The 19,511-nt window shown below is 46.0% G+C and overlaps 1 protein-coding gene across 1 annotated transcript; it reads left to right on the forward strand.

Moving 5' to 3' along the window:
- The first annotated feature begins 10,665 nt into the window (after positions 1 to 10,665).
- On the forward strand, positions 10,666 to 19,027 carry SRSF9 (serine and arginine rich splicing factor 9). Its single transcript, XM_043979432.1, has 4 exons — positions 10,666 to 10,955; positions 16,139 to 16,290; positions 17,439 to 17,611; positions 18,521 to 19,027. The coding sequence occupies exons 1-4, from the start codon at positions 10,693 to 10,695 to the stop codon at positions 18,662 to 18,664; spliced, it is 732 nt and encodes a 243-aa protein (XP_043835367.1). The 5' UTR covers positions 10,666 to 10,692; the 3' UTR covers positions 18,665 to 19,027.
- Positions 19,028 to 19,511: the final 484 nt, after the last annotated feature.

Below are 19,511 nucleotides of genomic sequence, written 5' to 3' on the forward strand. Positions count from 1 at the left end.
CCTTTTTTGTAAGTTAGAAGCCATAGCATGGTACCTGGCCCACCATATCAGACAGACTGATTAAAATGGAGAAAACTTGGGGGGAAATAGAGAAAATTAAACCAATTTTCACAGTGAATACTTCCTGTTGCTAGTAATTTTGATACTTTCTTCCCCTCTTAGACTCGGCTTCTCAAGGGCAGGGACTGGCTTTTGGCTTAGCACAGGGCCTCGCACTCAGTGGGTGCTTTCTTAAATGCTTGTTGACTTGACTTACATCAATTTACACTTAGAGGTGAGACTCCATTGGAATGTGAGCATATAATTCCACATTTACTATTTCAGAAGGGAATATATTGCTGGCATCAACTTCTTACAAAGCTCCTACCCTATAGAACCCGAGAATTCCAGAGAACAGGATTTGGTGTGGGATGATCTGCTGAGCTCTTTTTTGGAGACTGCTAGAACCCTGAAGGAATCTGGGTGGTTCACAGTGAGTCACCTGCGGACTCAGAGCAGCCTCCCATCATTACTGTTCCCACCTCTCCCCTGGCTCCAGGGCAAGTCCGAGACCATCTTCACACAAAGCACGGCACCTCTACGGGGTCCTCCCAGTCTTCAGGGAGGAGAAGGATGCAAACGTGATTCCAGTGGAAACAATAGACTGATGCACTCATCTGTGAATCACAGTTCTTTTACCCGGGGCTATGGCCCTTTTCCTGTCTACCATTCATTCATGCCTCCAAACTGGGGGAGAGAATAGAAAGGGGAGCATGAAACAGGGAGTCCCCAGACCTGGGTCTGAATCCCAGCTTTGACACCCACTTGTTGCATAATTCTTGGGCAGGTCAGCCACCCCTCGATAGCCATGCCTCAGTTTCTTCCTCTGTAAACCCAGAAGACTTCTCGGGCATCTCCCTACCTTCCCCGGGAGGCGGTTGTGAAGATGGGATTTTGAAAACCTTCCAGAGCCAGGAAATGCACAGAGGCCATTGAAATCACTGTTATTGTCATTCATTGGTAACATAAGAATAGTACACATTTATACAACCCTTTAAGGTTTGCAAAAACTATAAACCTGCTCCCCTCCTTCCCCCACTCTCTTCCTCCCACTCCGGCTCCCCAAGCTCATCTACTGAAATCTCTTCACCAGAATGACTGGATATTCCCCACCTCCTCAACTCACCCTGGGCTGCTTCTCCCCTGTGCTCGGAGGGCTCCCAACCTTCCTGGTAATTCCATTTTCCACCAGCAGCTCCCCTTGGCTTCCACTCCACAGAATGACATGCCTCCTCTTGGTCCTGTGGCCCCCACTCCCCTTTTTTAGCTCTGTGTTGTCTTCCCCCTATAGATTGTTTTGCTTTTTAAAATTCTTTTTTAAGTGAGGCAATTGGGGTTAAGTGACTTGCTCAGGATCACACAGCTAGTAAGTGTTAAGTGTCTGAGGCTGGATTTGAACTCAGGTCCTCCTGACTCCAGGGCTGGTGCTCTATCCACTGCACCACCTAGCTGCCCCGCCCCCCTTTAGATTGTAAGTCCCTTGCTGGGCCTGTCTCTTTCTTATTTGCAACCCCAGAGTTTAGCACAGTGTTTGGGTTAATAAATGTTTATTGAATCATACTGTATTAGTCTGTTCCCATTTTACAGATGAGGAAACTGATCCACAGAGAGGTTAAGTAGTTTGTCCAGGGTTGCACAGCCAGTAAGTGTTTGAGGTGAGATTTGAATTCAGCTCTTCCTGACTCCAAAGCCACTCATTTCTCTGCTCTGATGAGGCACATGTAGGAAGAGCCCCGGGCTAGGCCCAGTCATTTAGGAGAATGGCAGCAAGGTATAAAGGAAAGAGGGAAAGAGCCCAAGATTGGGGTTTCTATCTGGATTCCTAAGTCCAAGTGTAGTACTTGGAAAGAATGAGCAAAATCAATTTCAGTTGCAAATTCACGACTACAGACTCCAAAAGTGTAAACTGCACGTAACTGGAGAAATGCGGGTAATATTTTATAACAACTGCTTATGGATACACATGGATCGTAAAGGGCAATTTCACAAAGATTTATACACATGTTGCATCCTTCTAAGAGGCCTTCCCTTAGGGGGACCTTCCATTTCAATCGTGTCTGCTTTGAATGTACAGTTAGTAACTTGCATGTTGCTTTCCTCATTAAAATGGAACCTTCTTGAGAACAAGGCCCAGGCTTTGTGTTTTTGCCTTAAATTGTGTCTCCTTTGCTCAGCACAGTTTCTGGCATGCGTTTGTTGTTATTCAGTCTCATCCAATTCTTCATGACCTCATCTGGGGTTTGCTTGGCAGAGATACTAGAGTGCTCTGCCATTTCCTTTTCTAGCTCATTTGGATGTGGGATGGGATTAATTGATCCAATGGATCCTGAGTTGTCCTGATGTGGGATAGAATTTAGGGTCAAATTGATCGTGAGTTGTCCCAAAAGAATTACAAGACTCAGTAACTCAGTTTCCCAAGCTTTATTGCAATACTGTGAGTGACCACAGAGAGAGAACCAGAAAAGTGGAAAGGTATCTCTCAAAAAGTGAAAGAAAAGAGTTATTTATAGAATGGATAAATTGATTATCAGTCTCATTATAATAGTCTCCACTTTAGGGAGGTACAGGGGAGGGCTTATCCTAATTTGGAGTTCCTGGGGTCCTAAGCCAAGCCCCGAGGTGGGTATCTTTTTCTGTGGAGGTGTGTTTTGGGGGTTTACAGGTCATAAGGTGAGTCTGGGGACAAATTTGGCCTTTTCTGCGCATGTATCTTTCTGATTCCTATGCTTAATTTCAAAACATCTTCATTTATCATTTATTCCTAGTTTGAGTCTCTATAGCCTGTCAATTTTGTCATTGTTATAGTCTTAGGCCTTCATGGCCTAGCTCCCTCTGTTCCAGTTATGGGTACTGATCACTGTGGGTAAGAGAATCTAGCATCCTGACTTGTAAGTTATTCATTAACTGGGGTCTGAATCTCTTAGAGCTCATATGTGAATTAGAGCTTGGGTCTTAGGTTTTTCCATTAACCCTTTTTTGCCTCCTACATCAGTCCCAAAAGAATTATAAGACCTAGTGACTCAGTTTCCCAAATTTTATTGCAATACTGTGAATGATCACAGGGAGAGCACTATGGAGGTGTCTCTCTAATAGGGAAAGGAAAGACAGTTATATTTATAGTATGGATAAATTGATTATCAGTCTCATTATAATAATCTCCACCTTTGGGAAGTACAGAGGAGGGCTTATCCTAATTTGGAGTTCCTGGGGGCTTGAGCCAATCCCTAGGCAGGTACCTTTTTCTGTGGAGGTATGTTTTTTGGGTTTACAGCTCATAAGGTGAATCTGGGGACAAATTTGGCCTTTTCTGCAAGTCACCTTTTCATTCTCATGCCTAGTTTCAAAATATTTTCATTTATCGGTTAGAATTTCTATACCCTAGGGGCAGCTAGGTGGCGTAGTAGATAAAGCACTGGCCCTGGATTCAGGAGGACCTGAGTTCAAATCCGGCCTCAGACACTTGACACTTACTAGCTGTGTGACCCTGGGCAAGTCACTTAACCCCCATTGCCCTGCCAAAAAAAAAAAAAAGAATTTCTATACCCTGTCTGTGTATCACTGTTATAGTTAAGGTCTCTATGACCTGCCTCTTTATGTACTTGTTATGGGTGCTGATTAATGTGGGTAAGGAGAACCTAGGCCCTGACTTGTATTAATGAAGACTCAAGTCTTAAGTTATCCATTAACTGGGGTCTGAATCCCTCTTAGAGCTCAGATCTAAATTAGAGCTTGGGTTTTAGGTTTTTCTATTAACCATTTCTTTGCCTCCTACATCAATTTGACAGATGAGGAAACTGAGGCAAACAGGGATAAGTGACTTGCCTACGGTCATACTGCTAGTAAGTGTCTCAGGCTGGATTTGAACTCAGAAAGATGAGTCTTCCTGACTTATGGTGCAGAGATCTATCCACTGCAGCACCACCAGCTGCTGGTAAGTACTTAACAAATCTTTGTTGACTGACTTTTAGTCAAAAGGTTCTTCTTTTCGGGGCAGCTAGGTGGCGCAGTGGATAGAGCACTGGCCCTGGAGTCAGGAGTACCTGAGTTCAAATCTGGCCTCAGACACTTAACACTTACTAGTTGTGTGACCCTGGGCAAGTCACTTAACCCCAATTGCCTCACTAAAAAAAAAAAAAAAAAGGTTCTTCTTTTGATAAGCATTTTTTTTTAATACATAGTTTTCGTTGTTGTTGTTTTGTGAGGCAATATGGGTTAAGTGACTTGCCCAGGGTCACACAGCTAGTAAGTGTCAAGTGTCTGAGGTTAGATTTGAACTCAGGTCCTCCGGAATCCAGGGCCAGTACTTTATCCACTGTGCCACCTAGCTGCCCCTAAAAAGGTTTTTCTAAAAACAAAATCAATTAATGCTGTTAAGGACTATTAAGGGGTCCCCTGAACTTGTCTTTTTGAGTTGTCATATCACCCAGAAACACTGGACTCAGAGTGTACAGGATGCCCTGACTATACAACTAGACCAACCTCCTTTCAGAAAACACAAAAGTGGGTTGGATGTTTTCTCTTGTATCCCTAAGTTTGTTATTGTTTTATTTTTAAATGAAGAATCAATAAAACTGCTATGTTAGCCAACTTCTGGGGACATGCCTGGGCAGCAAGCTGATCTCAGAGATTCTCTGGACGTTAAATAATTAACTAATATCTTTCCGATGATATTGGGTAAACAAGAAATGGCTTCAAATTGCTTTCTTAAGAGCTTACATCCCATAAAAAAAAATAATTAGGTGTAACTTCTTGGCAGTTGGGTCAACAAGTGGGGCCATGGAGGCTGGAGTTCCAAGCTGCAGGCGAATGACTCTACCCATGATGACAGGGCAATTAACCTTGTACCAGCTTGGAGACATATGCAGGATAAGCACCTTCCTTCCACTTTACCATCTGCATATCTAGCGTTGCCCCCTCTGGGCCTCAGTTTCTTCATCTGTAATAATGGACATTTCTATAGGACTGGGTTTGCGAAACGCCTTTTTATACTGTTTCACATCGAGGCTCAGGTATTACCACCCATTTTACAAGGGAGGAAAATTAGGACTCTGAGGAGCTGGGATGGGTATTGACCATAATCACAAACTTAGTGAATGTTAGGAGAGAGTTAAACTAATGTCTTCCGGGCTTTGGGTCCATCATAATCTGCCAGGGGTTCTTAGCCTGGGGTCAGTGAACTTGTTTAAATATTTTTGATAACTGTAATTTCTCTTTTTTTTTTTTTTAGTGAGGTAATTGGGGTTAAGTGACTTGCCCAGGGTCACACAGCTAGTAAGTATTAAGTGTCTGAGGCCAGATTTGAACTCAGGTACTCCTGACTCCAGGGCCGGTGCTCTATCCACTGCGCCACCTAGCTGCCCCCATAACTGTAATTTCAATATGATGGGTTTCTCTGTAACCCGGTGTATTTTATTTCATGCATTAAAAATATCATTCTGGGGGGCAGCTAGGTGGAACAGTGGATTCAGGAGGACCTGAGTTCGAATCCAACCTTAGACACTTGACACTTAATACCTATGTGACCCTGGGCAAGTCACTTAACTCTCATTGCCCTGCAAAAAAACCCCAAAAAAACCCCCAAAACATCATTCTGACAGAGCAGCTATTGGTGCAGTGATAGAGCGCCAAACCAGAAGTCAGGAGGACCTGAGTTCAAATACAGCTTCAGATAGTTGTGTGAACCTGGGCATGTCACTTCACCTCTATCTGCCTGAGTTTCCTCATCTATGAAATTCAGGATAATAATAGAGCCTATCTCCCAGGGTTGTTGTAGGGATCAGATATTTGTAAAGCTCTTTACGGGCCATAAAGGGCTGTATTGTTTTTTATTGGTTTCAGTTGTACCTGACTCTTCCTGATCCGATTTGGGGTTTTCTTGGCAAGATACTGGAGTGGGTTTGCCATTTCCTTCTCCAGCTCATTTTACAGATGAAGAAACTGAGGCAAACAGGGTGAAGTGACTTGCCCAGGGCCACACAGCTAGTGAGTGTTTGAGGGCATATTTGAATGCAGGTCTTCCTGACTCCAAGCTATATAAATGCTAGCTATAATTAGAAGGGGTCCCTAGGCTAGTGGCACAGTGGAAAGAGCACTGGGTCTGGAATCAGGAAGACTTGTGTTCAAATCCAGCCTTTGATACTTACTGGCTGTGTGACCCTGGGCAAATCATTTCACCTGTTTGCCTTGGTTTCCTTATCTGTAAAATGGGGATAATAATAATGATAGCGCTCACCTTACATGGATGTTGTGAGGATCAAATAAGATATTTGTAAAAGTGCTAAGCACAATTCCTGGGACACAGTAAGTGCTCTATAAATGCTTATTCCCCTCCTTTTCCCTTCCCAAAGAACCACTGCTCTATCTGCTCCACTCTGTTTTCTGTATAGGCTAACATTCCCCCTTCAGCTCTGTATAAGGTAATGCAGGCTCTACCATTAACTAGCTCTGTGTGATCTTAAGCATATGTCTGTTTTCTCATCTGTAAAATGGCATAATGATACCTACCCCCATCTGTCTCTCAGGGTTATTCATGAAGATAGATGAAATAATAGAGGTCTAACATTCTGAAAAAAGTTAAAAGCCAGACCTAATTCTAGGGTGGCATCCCCCCACCCACCACCCCAGGGGGGTTGTTACAAAGGACCAAGTCTTTTTATATGCCTGGACTGGGGCCAAGCAGACAGACTTCAGAAGAACAGGCTTCTAAGAGGAGGAAGAGGAGCCGAGTCTGGGAGCCATGGGGATGAGTGTCAGCAGAGACTGGATGTCCCTAGGGCTGACCTCCCACTCTCCTGATGGGTTACAAACCTGGTCCGCTGGTCTAGTGTGGGCCAAAATGAACAAGGCAGCAGGGAGCAGGTGAAGTTCGGTGTGATGCTGCCTAGGAAAGGAAGCAGGAAGATATCTGGATTTGGAGGAAGATGATAAAAGCTTACATCTCTATTCTAACACTTCATATATCTAGGGCCTGGAGTCAGGAAGACTCATTTTCCTGAGTTCAAGTCTGGCCTCAGACACTTGCTAGCTGTGTGACCCTGGGCAAGTCACTTCACCCCTGTTTGCCTCAGTTTCCTCATCTTTACAATGATTTGGAGAAGGAAACAGCAAACCATTCCAATATCTTTGCCAGGAAAACCCCCAATGGGGTCATAAAGAGTCAGGCATGACTGAGAAATGGCTTAACAACAACAAAGGTAATATATGTTATTAAGAATAAGCTCGGGGCAGCTAGGTGGCTCAGTAGATAGAGCACCGGCCTTGGATTCAGGAGGACCTGAGTTCAAATCCGGCCTCAGACACTTAACACTTACAAGCTGTGTGACCCTGGGCAAGTCACTTAACGCCCATTGCCCTGCAAAAAAAAAAAGAGAATAACCTCTCTGAACATTGTACATTGTATGATGATCAACTGTGATAGACTCAACTCTTCTCAGCTGTGCAATGATCCAAGACAATTCCAAAGGACTCATGATAGAAAATGTTCTCCACGTCCAGAAAAAAGAACTGTGGATTCTGAATGCAGATTGAACCTTACTGTTTCTAATTTTGTTTTGTTTTTTTGTTTTTTGAGGTTTTTCCCATGTGTTCTGATTCTTCTTTCACAACATGACTAATGCAGAAATATATTTAATGTGATTGTATCGTAAGGGGCTAAAATTCTAGCTAGTCTGTCTAAAATATCTAATGAATGGTCGCCAATAAATTATAAGCTTTAACAAGAATTTAGACTTTTAAGCATTTATTAAGGAGAATAAGAATTTGGTGAAGAGAGAGAAAGACGCCTAGATGCCTACATCTATCTAACTCAGGGAGCGGGCATTTTAGTTCCACTCTCCAGTAGAGTCCTCAGGAAAGAGAATGAGCCACACCTCCTTCATCCCACAAGCCTCCTGCAAAACTGGGAACATCCCATCCACTCCAACACACATCTCCAAGCTAATTGGCTGGTAGCCTAGATTGACAGCACCCATGAGCAAACATCACTTTCTGACACCAAGGAAAGCCACATGGCTTGCCCTCGGACACCTTCTCCTCATGGCGGACCTTTCCTACAGTAACTCTCCAGCACGTGGCGTCATTCCAAATCGTTACAGTATATATATAACCTATATCAGATTGCTTTCTGTCTTGGGGAGGGGGAAGGGAAGGAGAAAAATTGGAACTAAAAGTCTTATGAAGACAAATATTGAAAACTATCTTTACATGTAACCGGAAAATAATTAATACTTTTATGATTTAAAAAATATAACCCCAACTGCCTCACCAAAAAAAAAAAAGATTTAAAAAATAAAGAATAACTACTCTGAGCCTCAGTTTCCCTATCTGTAATATGGGGATAATAATGCTTGCACTACCCACCTCAAAGGGTTAACATTTTGGAGGTGTTTTGTAAACATTTTGGCGGAGTTTGGACAGGACCTACAATTCCTTTTTAGAAAATGATTTTATTGATATTTTCTGTTGTCACTTCCCGACATTTCTCAATGTATCCCCCACCCCCATCTGAAACCAGAGAGCCAGCTAGCCCTTCAAAAGAAAGAAACAAAGGAGATGTCTTTAGTAATCTCTGGGGCTGAGGGTCATCCTTCTCATTTTAAGGCCTTCCCTTTCAATTGTTTGGCTGTTGTTTTTCCCATGTAGGAGGTGTGGTCATCCATTATATTGTTTTCCTGGTTCTGCTTTCTCCCCATGGCTCTGTTCCTGTAAGTAGCTCCATGCTTCTCTCATATTCATTTCATACAGCACACTAATTTTCCATTACATTCATGTATCACAACTTTTGTAGCCATCACCCAACAAATGGGCTTTGCTTCCAATTTTTTGCTACCACAAAAAGTGCTGCTACAAATATTTTGAGGCTTCTTGGTCACTGATCCTTTTGGAGTGTATGCCTAGCAGCGGAATCTCTGGGTCAAAGAGTATGGCCATTTTTTTGTCACTTTGTTGGCATAATAATTGCTTTCCAGAATAATCAGATCAATCCTCAGCTCCACCAGCGATGTATTAGCATGTTTGTCTTTCTAACACCCTATCTTTGTTGACTATTTCCATCTTTTGTTATGTCTGCCAGTCTCCTAGGGATCCCTTTCAATTTGCCACACTTTCTTGAAGGGAACCATTGCTGCCTCTGTGTGTGTGTGTGTGTGTGTGTGCGTGCGCGCGCGCGCGCGCGCATACGCCCATGATGGGGGTTGGGGAGAGAGGTGTTGGAATTCAAGGGGAAATGATGAGATTTCTACCAGGCCTGAACTCAGTCTGACACCCCCCCCCCCACACACACACACACTTCACAAGCTAAGGCTGGGCCACCAAACACAAGATCTCACTTGCCTGTCTATCCTGCCCTTCCCAGACCTAGGCTTGCAGGATGCTCCCCTCATTTCTCTGCCTGTTGAGATTTTCCTTTTCCTCCAAGGCCCAGCTCAGTTGTTCCTTTCTCCAGGAGGAAGGACACCTTCAAAGTTCTTTGCAGGTCTTAAGGAGCAGACAGGAGTGCTGGCCAGCTTCTTCCTGACTTTTCCAAGGCAGAACACTCCAGTGAGAAGGGCAGAAGGCACCAGTCTTCCATGACTTTAGTGTGAACAAAAAGGCCTGCTCTCTCAACTTTTCCTTCCCAAGTCTCTCTAATAACAGATAAGAGAGAGGAGAGAACTAAACCCAAAGGGGTAGGGTATTGGGGGAGGGGGGGGGTCCTCTCTGCCTTTGCTACCAAATTTCCCCCCATAAAGCAGCAGAAGGGACATGACACTGCACTAAGGTTTAAAAAAAAAAGGCTAATTGTTCTAGCAGCCTGGCAGCGGTTCTGCCCTCTATGGCTACACCCACTACTACCCACCCAGTAGTGGGTACTTAATAAATGGTTGTTGATTGACCTGCCCGGAGGCTTCACTTTCTCCCCAGCTGGGGAGCCCAATCCCCAAATTCCCATAAGGAAAGTTAAGTCCTTGGGGATCCTCAGAACTAGGGTCTTCAGAGCCCCGGCTGAGTCCCGAGGCTTTGGGTTTCAATGCCAGGTTGGGGCACAGTGCCAGACACGTTAGGTAATCGATTAATGCATGCCGTTAGTGGATCAGGTAAGAGTGAAGTGGTCCTTTCCAGCTCTACAGGCGGTGATCTTTTATTTAAAAATTAATATAAAAGTATTTTTCTCTTCCTCCTACCTCGGTCACTAAAAACAAAAACCCTTGTAACAAGCTTGCAGACTATGAAATTTGCTACAAAGTTGCTCTTTCTTTTTCATCCAGCGGTGGGCGGGAGGAAAAAAAATACATTTTTCTTAATGGGGGGAAGGAAATTTAATTAAAAATATGCATCGTTAAGCAAAACAAATTCTGACATTGGCCTTGACCGTCAGTGACCTTTGACGTCCTGGAGAAGGCTACGTCCCTCACTGCCCCCCAGCGCCCTCCAACGAGGGAGCCCCCGAGGGGTCGGACCCGGGAGCCCCCGCGGCTCCCACGCCGCAGCCCGTAGGGGAAAGCCGCCGCAGGGTGGTGGGGCGGGGCGGGGCGGGGCGGCGGGGCCGGGGGCGCCTCCGCGCAGGCTCAGTGGAGCGCCAAGCGGGGGCGGGGAGAAGAGAGCCTTTCTGGCGACTTCCCCTTTAAGAAACCCTCTTTTAGGACCTCCGACCCACTTCCGCTCCTGGTTCCCACAATGCGCCGCGGTAGAGAGCGGCCCGGGCTGCGGGAAGCGGCTGAGGGGATGTCTGGGATGATGTCGGGGATGTCGGGCTGGGGGGACGAAGAAGACCGGGGCAGTGACAACGACGGGAGAATCTACGTAGGGAACCTCCCGGCGGACGTGAGGGAGAAAGACCTGGAGGACCTGTTCTACAAGTACGGCCGCATCCGGGACATCGAGCTCAAGAACCGCCGGGGCCTGGCGCCTTTCGCCTTCGTGCGCTTCGAGGATCCCAGGTGAGGCCTCGGCTCCCCGGCCCCCCGCCTCCTGCCTGACCTCAGCCTTTTCTTTCTCCTTTCCCCCTACTGCAGCCCGCCCGGGACCTCCCTCGCCCTCTCCGCTAGCTTCTGTCCCCGCCCCTCCCCTTCCCGGTGCGCGCGCGTCGCCGCTTCGGGGCCCCCCTGCTCCGCGCGCGCTCCCCCCCCGTGCGCGTCGCCGCTTCGGGGCCCCCCCTGCTCCGCGCGCGCTCCCCCCCCGTGCGCGTCACCGCTTCGGGGCCCCCCCTGCTGCGCGCGGAGGCGCCCCCGCCTCTGCCTCATTTCGGCCCCGTGGGCTTGCTTCCATCCCCGGGCCTGCGGGCTTGCCGCTCTCCGAGCTCGGGGACCTGGACTTCGGGGTCCCGGCGCGGCGAGGAGCGGGCGCCTCCGGAGCCCGGGCCCGGCCTCTCGGGCGCGAAATCGAAGCGCCTTCGTCCCGGACGCCGAGGAGCCGAGACGGGCTCGGTACGTGGAAGCGGACGCCGGGGTTACGCAGCCGGCTTTTAAAAGCTCGCACGAAATGTCACAGGGGAGTCACCGGACTGCCCCGACCGGCCCCCTTTGTTTTGTTGCTGCTCTTTCACGGTGTCACCTCCCGGGAACGCGCCTCCCTTGTCCCGGGACAACCCCCCCGACACACCCTCCAGCCGGGAACGCCCCCCCCCTCCCCGCCCCGGCGAGGCGAGCCCTGGGGACCCTCCCCGAGGTTCTGAGCACGCCCCGCCCTCCAGAAAATCTAGTGGTCTGGGGCCGGCCTCCCGGCAAGAACCTTCCCGGGTCCATTTGTGCGCCCATAAACTTAGAGCTGGAAGAGACCCCCGAAAACACCTTTTTACAGATGAGGAAACCGAGGTCCAGAGAAGTCTTCAGCCAGGGGGACTTCTTTGGCATCCTTGGAGTCCCGTAACCTGGAAGGAAATATTTCCAGTAGCCAAAGGACATGGAGCGGGTGCTTCTCCTGCGCTGGGGTTTGGCCATCCCTCAGCTCTTGGAGTAGGAGGGAGCATGTGGAAGAAGCGCCCCAAGGAGCCCCTCCTGGCTCCTAGAAAGTGGAAGGGTTCCGAGGGTTTTGGTCCCAAGCCCTAGCGTGTGCTGTGGGAGGACCTCAGAACAGCAGGGCCCTCCAGCTTCCCAAAAAGGCCCTCGGCCCCCAGACTGCTAATGATGCCTGGGCCCGGAGATAACCTTTCTCCGAGGGGTCTTGAGACCCTCCCTAAAAAAGGTGGCAAGTAGAACAAACTTGGTTCTGCCGTGCAGAGACCCCAAAACATCCCTCCTAGGGATTCAAACCTCCCCCCCCACCCCCCCAAGAAGTTTCCAGCAGTGGGGATCTTTGAACCCTCTTCTTGCCCCCAGCCCCCCGGAGATAATGTAGGTATGGTGGGCTACTCCTGGATCTTCCCTTAGAACCCATAATGAGGGTATTAGCCTCAGTGGTGTCTTGAATCTCCTCCATATCCGGGGCCCAGTGGGATCCTGAGCCCTTGTCTTGTCTCCCAAAGGAAAATATTTCCCAGGGCTCCTCTCCACATCCTCCTTGCTAAGTAAGCCTTGTGGCTGAAGACCTCCCCCCCCCCCCCCCCCAGGATTCCTAAAGCATCTCTTATTCTTTGGGTTTTGTCGAAGACCTCAAGATGCCCTCTACCGGTTTTAGTCCATATTACTTCTGCTCATTAAAAAAATAAAATAAAAAGTTTGGTAAAGGAAGAACTGCTTTCATAGTCCAGAAAGGATCTTAAGGCTGCTTTACATTCCAGAAGTGAGAGGTGATGAATGCATCCATGGATGTGTGCCACTAGAATTTTAGGAGTTCTTAATGTGGAGTCCATGAACTTGGTTTTTTTAGCATTCAATTAATTTTATGTCAATATAATTAGTTTTTTAAAAAACATTTTATGCTGATCCAAAGATTTTGCCAGAAAGGGTCCAGGACACACACAAAAAGTTAAGAACCCCAACATTAGATACGATGCCCAAGATTTGCCAAAGGAATGCCCTTGGAATCTGTAGGGAATGTTGGAGGAAACAGAATGACTTGAAAATAGCTATTTACAAATTATCCGAGAAGTATGTGTTGCTAGTAGCTCCATCTTGTGTCATTGAATAGCTTCCTTGTTCTCCAATACAATGTAGAACAGCCCAAGTTACTGATTGGATAACTCACAATAGCCATAGTGAGTTACCCAAAGACACAGCAGAGTGTTTGGGTCTCCAGAAAGGATCCAGATGGGTAGTCCAATCTATCCTGTAACCCCTTTCCTCGAGGAAGCCACACATAATAGTAATTGAAGATTTTATTGCTGACCTCAGTTCTAATGCTGTAATACTTGCAAAAAATATGGAACTTGATAATTTCCTGTAGCTAATCTTAGTAAACTTGGAGACTGAAGAACAATGTCTCAGCGCCTGGTCTATCTTCCACCCTCCCCCCCCCCAGTTTACATTTTTATGGTAGTGATCCTTTCGTCCTATGAGCTGACTCTTTTTTGTGGGGAAGGCATTGAGTGCCAGCCATATATATGCCTGGCATTGTACTGTGTGATTCGTTTGTTACTCCATTGATGGTGGTCTGCACACACATTTTAATCAGGGGCAGCTGCCTCCAGCAAGGTTGCTTCAAAGATTTGGAATCCAGGGAAAGTACCCTGCTTGTGCTCCAAGGCTAATAAACTTATATAGCATCTTTAGTCTTCGTGTGTTCCTGAGGTTTTAGAACTTCCTATGGGGAGGGGGGAATGTTTTGCATTCAGAGTTCATTATTTGATGATCAAATCGAGGACTTTATAATTTGGGGACTTTTTAAACCTTTGTTCAGTCATTTACATTTAAGGAAGTGGTATTCAGCAGTGTTCTTTGGCACCTACAAGAGGATTTTGAGAAACCTTCAGAAAAGCTTTGAGATCTTCTGTTCTCTTGAGTCAAGGGGTCCTTTGTTCTTTTTTCATTTTTTTCTTTATAGTCTTGGATCTAATAAGAGAATATAAAATACAAGGTGACTGAGTCCTGTTATTAAGGTGATAACAAGGGGAAGAAACTGTCAGCCAGATTATGAGGAGCTTTCTAACCCTTCTCTTATTTTAGTCTCTTTCCAGATTGGATTTGTATTCTTACAGATTTTTCAAGTTTGGGCTGTGTTAGTACTAGTCCATTATTCATAGTCATATTTTCATGTATTCAGACCCCTTTATTATCTACAGAGAACTCGGTACATGGTAACATCCAAATTTCAGAACTTTTAAAGTTATCAAGAGATCATATTTTTAGAACTCCAGGAACTTCAGATGCCATCTAGTCCAACTTTATTTCACAGATGAAGAAATTGAGGCCATGGGGGAGAGGTTAAGTGACTAAAAAAATCACAACTAGAAAATGGCAGTGTTGGGATTTGGATCCCATTTCTTTGACCCCAAGTCTAGTCCTCTTTAGTAAGCATCTACCTAATGTGCCAAGTATTGTGCTAGGTCCTGGAGCTAAACATACAGAGAAAGAAACAATCACTTCCCACAAGGAGCTTAACATTCTAATGGCAAAGACAGTAAGTACACATGAAAGTACATGCAAAATAATTGTTAAGAGAATGGGAATAGCCCCATGGCCTTTGATGACCTCAGCAGAGAGCACTCTGTGCAGCTGGCCAGACGACCGGCAGGGTAAGGGTCACTCAGCCAGTATGTATCAGAGGCAGGCTTGGACACCAGCTTTCCATCACCTGTACCAAAGTAAATTAACAGGAGACGTGAAGGGCAGAACAGCGTCGAACAATGGAGTTCGTCTCTTAATCTATAGATAACAAGGTAGCGGCCAGAGTTGATTGCATAGCTGGGTAAGGATGTGGTCAGCGCTGTGCTTAAGGGAAACCCAGCTCCGTTTGGCAGCGATGGGAAGCAGGAGGCCACTGGGGAAGGTGTGAGCTAAGGTCAGCAGATGTGAGACACTGTAGGTGGAAACAGAAATATACGGCAGCTGATTGGCTGCATGGGGGAAGGTGAGTGAGGAGTCCTGGGTAATGCTGAGGTTAAAGACCTGGAAAGATGATAGCGCCTCCATAGAAAAGGCAAAGTGTTGCAGAGCATTCGCTTTAGGAGGAAAGATGGTTTCAGTTTGGAACATGTCGAGTCTTGGGATATCAGTTTGAGATGATTAGTAGGGTCCACATCTGAATTGTTTGTACAAAGATGATAGTTACAGCCAAGAAACCTGATGAAATAACTCGCTGTAGGGAGAGAAGAGGTCCCTATGATAAGACTGAACATGGCGAACATCCATGGTTATATAGGTCATGATATAGATGATAAACTAGAAAGGGGATGAGGAATAGACACAGGAGAACAAGAAGAGATTAGTGCCATAGAAAGTCAAGAGAGCCGATTGTGAAAATCCAGCAGACAGGTGGTGCAGTGGATAGAGCATCAGCCCTGGATTCAGGAGGACCTGAGTTCAAATCTGGCCTCAGACACTTGACACTTACTAGCTGTGTGACCCTGGGCAAGTCACTTAACCCCCATTGCCTCACACACACAAAAAAAGGATGGACTTTGAGAAAAGGCCATCAGATTTGGCAATCAAGAAAGTAATTGGTATAATTAAGAAACACTGATAACTTTGGAGAGCCTATTTTCAGTTGAATAATGGAATTAGAAGCCAAATTGCAAAGGTTTGGGAAGTGGTGAAGTGGAGGCAATGAGTAAAGACACATTTTTTTCCCCACAGAGTTTGATTGAAAAGGGAGGAGAGGGATGAGGCAATAATAGCTTGAGGGATTGGTTGGGTCAAGTGATAGTTTTTAAGCATGGAGGCAGAAGAGAAGGAATCAGGAACTAAGGAGTAGATGAAGACTTGAGAGAAGGGACAATTTAGGGTACAGTTTGCTGGAGAATACAGATAGATGGGATTGAGGGGTTGGCCTTGGCCAAGGAAAAAGGCTGTCTGTCAGAGGAGGGAGTGGGGTACATGCTGAGGGGTTCTGAGATGAAGAGGGAACAAACATTTCATGGCCTCAGTAAAGTAAGAGGTACAGCTTCCTGGGCCTTAAAGCCAAAGCATTAGTTAATCAAGACTGAACATCTTCCATCTTCATACCTGGACACCCCATCGACTCACATCTCATGGAAAGGACAGCATCTGCTGCCTGAACAGCAATAACTACTAGCTCTTATTTGCAGGGATGCAGAAGATGCTATTTATGGAAGGAATGGTTATGATTATGGCCAGTGCCGGCTTCGTGTGGAGTTACCCAGAAATCCTGGGGGTGGAGGGCCCCGTGGGAGGACTGGACCACCTTCAAGAAGATCTGACTATCGAGTTCTTGTCTCAGGTATGTTACTCTCAGCACTTAAGACTATCTAGGCTGAATGTTAACTTTGGATAGCGCTGATCCAATGCACAGCCCTGCCAGGTATGCATGTCTTTCGAAGATGAAATGGTGCTTTTGTTCCAGAAGGGTAATATCCCTTTAGAACATAAAGCAGCTTCCTATAAGAGTTATCTAGCAAGTTGCAAAGATTCTTGGATGATCTTCTCTTCGGAATTCATAGTTAAAAAGTTAGCTAGAAAGGAATCCAAACAGCCATACTTGAACAGCTTGGATTCTGGAAGAAAGTGGTTATGCTGGGATCGTTAAATTGGAGTCTCCTGGACTACTTTTCCAAGTCTTAAAAGAGATATACCAAACACAGCATGTGCTCTGCTAACTGTCATGCCAGATAACCAATTCTAAGGCCAAAGGTCTGTGCATCAGTCAATGCTCTTCAGAAGAATGACAGTAAGAACCCTGGATCTTCTTTGTGTCTCCAGGTATGACTTTGCTGTGACCCTGGACCTAAATAAAATGCATACAAGAGCCTGGTTCCTTTCAAGAGAGGAATTAAACTGAATCACATGAAACCCCAGGGTGGGAAAATGTGGTTGCAATCTAGATTTAGCATTCAGGTCTGTTAGAGAATGAATGTGTCGGTCACCCAAACCACCCTAGAACAATTCACCACCAACCACGACTAAGTTTTTTCATTGGCTGCCCCTGAATTCCTGTCCAAATGCTTTGGGGAAGCAGTGTCGGTGATCTACTCTGAGGGGCAGGTGAGATTGCTAACAAGTAAATCTCAAATCAGGGGAATCAAAGCCACAGGACTATTTTGGAAGGACCTGGAAACATCAGAGAACAAATTATCCGAATTCTCAGGACTTCACAGGACTGGCTTCTTGCTCTAACTGCAGGCCAAGATTAGTCCTCTGCCTTGAAGACTGGCATAGGATTAGCCCTCTGGAATGGCATACATTACATGCCTTGTGGCCGGTGTCTCTGGATCCCCTTTATGACTTACTAAAGTTTTAGGACTTTGGGACTGTCAGTCCTGGAGCAGTGACTGAGCCTGTCCCTGGACTAGATGTGGGGGAGGAGCCCTGGCCCATCGGGAATGTTGAGACCTTTCACACGCTGTCTTGTTTTGTGTTCTCCATGCCTAGGCCTTCCTCCCTCAGGCAGCTGGCAGGATTTGAAGGATCACATGCGAGAAGCTGGGGGTGTGTGTTATGCAGATGTGCAGAAAGATGGCATGGGGGTAGTTGAGTTCCTCCGCAAGGAAGATATGGAATATGCACTTCGTAGACTGGACGACTCCAAATTCCGTTCTCATGAGGTGGGTTCCCACCTTTTGTGGAAGACCTCTAGCACTTGGGCCTGCAGCTGTCCTCTCTGCACAAAAGGCTGATAGATAAGTTGTTAAATGATCTCAGGATAACAGTAAGGAACCTCCTTAAGTGGACAAGCCGGCATCCACCATGCCCAAGTCCTACAGAGCCCTAGCAGGGGTCCTTTATAGTGCTTGGAGAGACTCGGCAAGTAGGTCACCACGAGTAAGCTACCTCTTTCCCACCTGCCATCCCTTCCTGCTAAGGGATGGGCGGTGACCATTTTTGCCAGAGCTTTTGTATATTAGACTTCTAGTGGCTATCTTCAGCTTTCACAAATTCAGTGAGCTGTCATCTCATTGTAGTCACTTTCTTGAAGTGGCTTAAGGATTTTTCGTCCCAAGCCTCTAACAACACAAACTATCTTGACATGGCTACTGTCACCTTATCTGCCTGGTCATTTGTGAGTGAAATTCCTTTCTGTAAGGAATGACTAAGACCACAAGCTGTTGGCTTCCTGATACCTTGGGGATCTAAAGGAGACAACTCTTGGACCTTCCTTCCCATTGGTTGTCCTGATTTCCTTCAACATACAATGGTGCTTTAAAAGTCCGGTGTTCCCAGTGGTTTACCTCACCTGGCAACTGATAACCATTTGTGGCTAGGATGGTTCAACTGTGCCATTGCCCAGACCACCTTACATGTCTAGAGCAAGGTGGCTCCAGCTGTAAATGAACTTGGAATCATGAAGTCTTCTGCTTAAGTTTAGGGTAACACTTGGGACACTTGGAGCGCTTCTTCCATTTAACAGTCCTTTTTATCCACTCAGAATAGGCTGGATATGAGTCCTTGTTCTTCCTTCCCCTACCCCCTTTCTTCATCCCTCACTTTTTTCCTTCCTTTTGTTTGAATTTCAGGGTGAAACTTCCTATATCAGAGTTTATCCAGAAAGAAGCACCAGCTATGGCTACTCCCGGTCCCGGTCAGGGTCAAGGGGCCGTGATTCTCCATACCAAAGCAGGGGCTCCCCATACTACACCTCTCCCTTTGCACCATACTGAAATCGCTTAGGGTTTTTTTTTTGTCGTTCTTTTTTTGTTTTGTTTTGTTTTTTTTTAGTGTGAACTGAGTTGCTCTCTGCTCGGAATCTACATTCCAAATTGACTTAGTGTCTTAGGAATTTTTTTTTAATAACTTTTTTTTAAAGGAAAAACTACATACAGTTTCTACTGGGGCCATATTGGCAGTGAAATATTTTGAACTGCTGAAATTGTGGTTTTGGTTTAGAAGCAAGTTGCATATTTCCCCTGCTTCCCACAATTATGGAGAAAAATCAGTGCCGTGTGATGGTGGTTACTCTGCACAGACACTATATATAGGAATCAGCCCATTCTGTTTAGAAATATATTTCTAAAGTTTAATAATTTACAAGTTGTGGTTATTTTAATTATACAGGCTCATTTTTTCTGTACCAGGCTGATTTAGGATTAAAGGAATAAGAAGTTATATGGACAGGGCAGCCAGGTGGCACAGTGGATAAAGCACCGGCTCTGGATTCAGAAGTACCTGAGTTCAAATCTGGCCTCAGACACTTGACACTTACTAGCTGTGTGACCCTGGGCAAGTCACTTAATCCCCATTGCCCCACAAAAAAAAAAAAAAGCACCTCAAATTGGGGCAGCTAGGTGTCACAGTGGATGGAGCATCAGCCCTGGAGTCAGGAGTACCTGAGTTCGGAAAGGGCCTCAGACACTTAACACTTACTAGCTATGTGACCCTGGGCAAGTCACTTAACCCCAATTGCCTCACTAAAAAAAAAAAAAAGAAGTTATATGGACAAAGCTTCTCAGTAGCTAGAAGGGGCTTGAGTGGAACACATTTTATTATTGGAAAAAAGGAAAAGAAAGT

The sequence above is a fragment of the Dromiciops gliroides genome, chromosome 1 (assembly GCF_019393635.1).
Source record: "Dromiciops gliroides isolate mDroGli1 chromosome 1, mDroGli1.pri, whole genome shotgun sequence".
Lineage (NCBI taxonomy): Eukaryota > Metazoa > Chordata > Mammalia > Microbiotheria > Microbiotheriidae > Dromiciops > Dromiciops gliroides.

Bases quoted from the DNA above. Each gene is read 5' to 3' on its own strand.
- SRSF9 (XM_043979432.1), top strand. From the start codon at position 10,693: ATGCGCCGCGGTAGAGAGCGGCCCGGGCTGCGGGAAGCGGCTGAGGGG. The intron at 16,291-17,438 runs GTATGTTACTCT...CTCCATGCCTAG, and splicing joins CTATCGAGTTCTTGTCTCAG to GCCTTCCTCCCTCAGGCAGC. The intron at 17,612-18,520 runs GTGGGTTCCCAC...TTTGAATTTCAG, and splicing joins CCAAATTCCGTTCTCATGAG to GGTGAAACTTCCTATATCAG.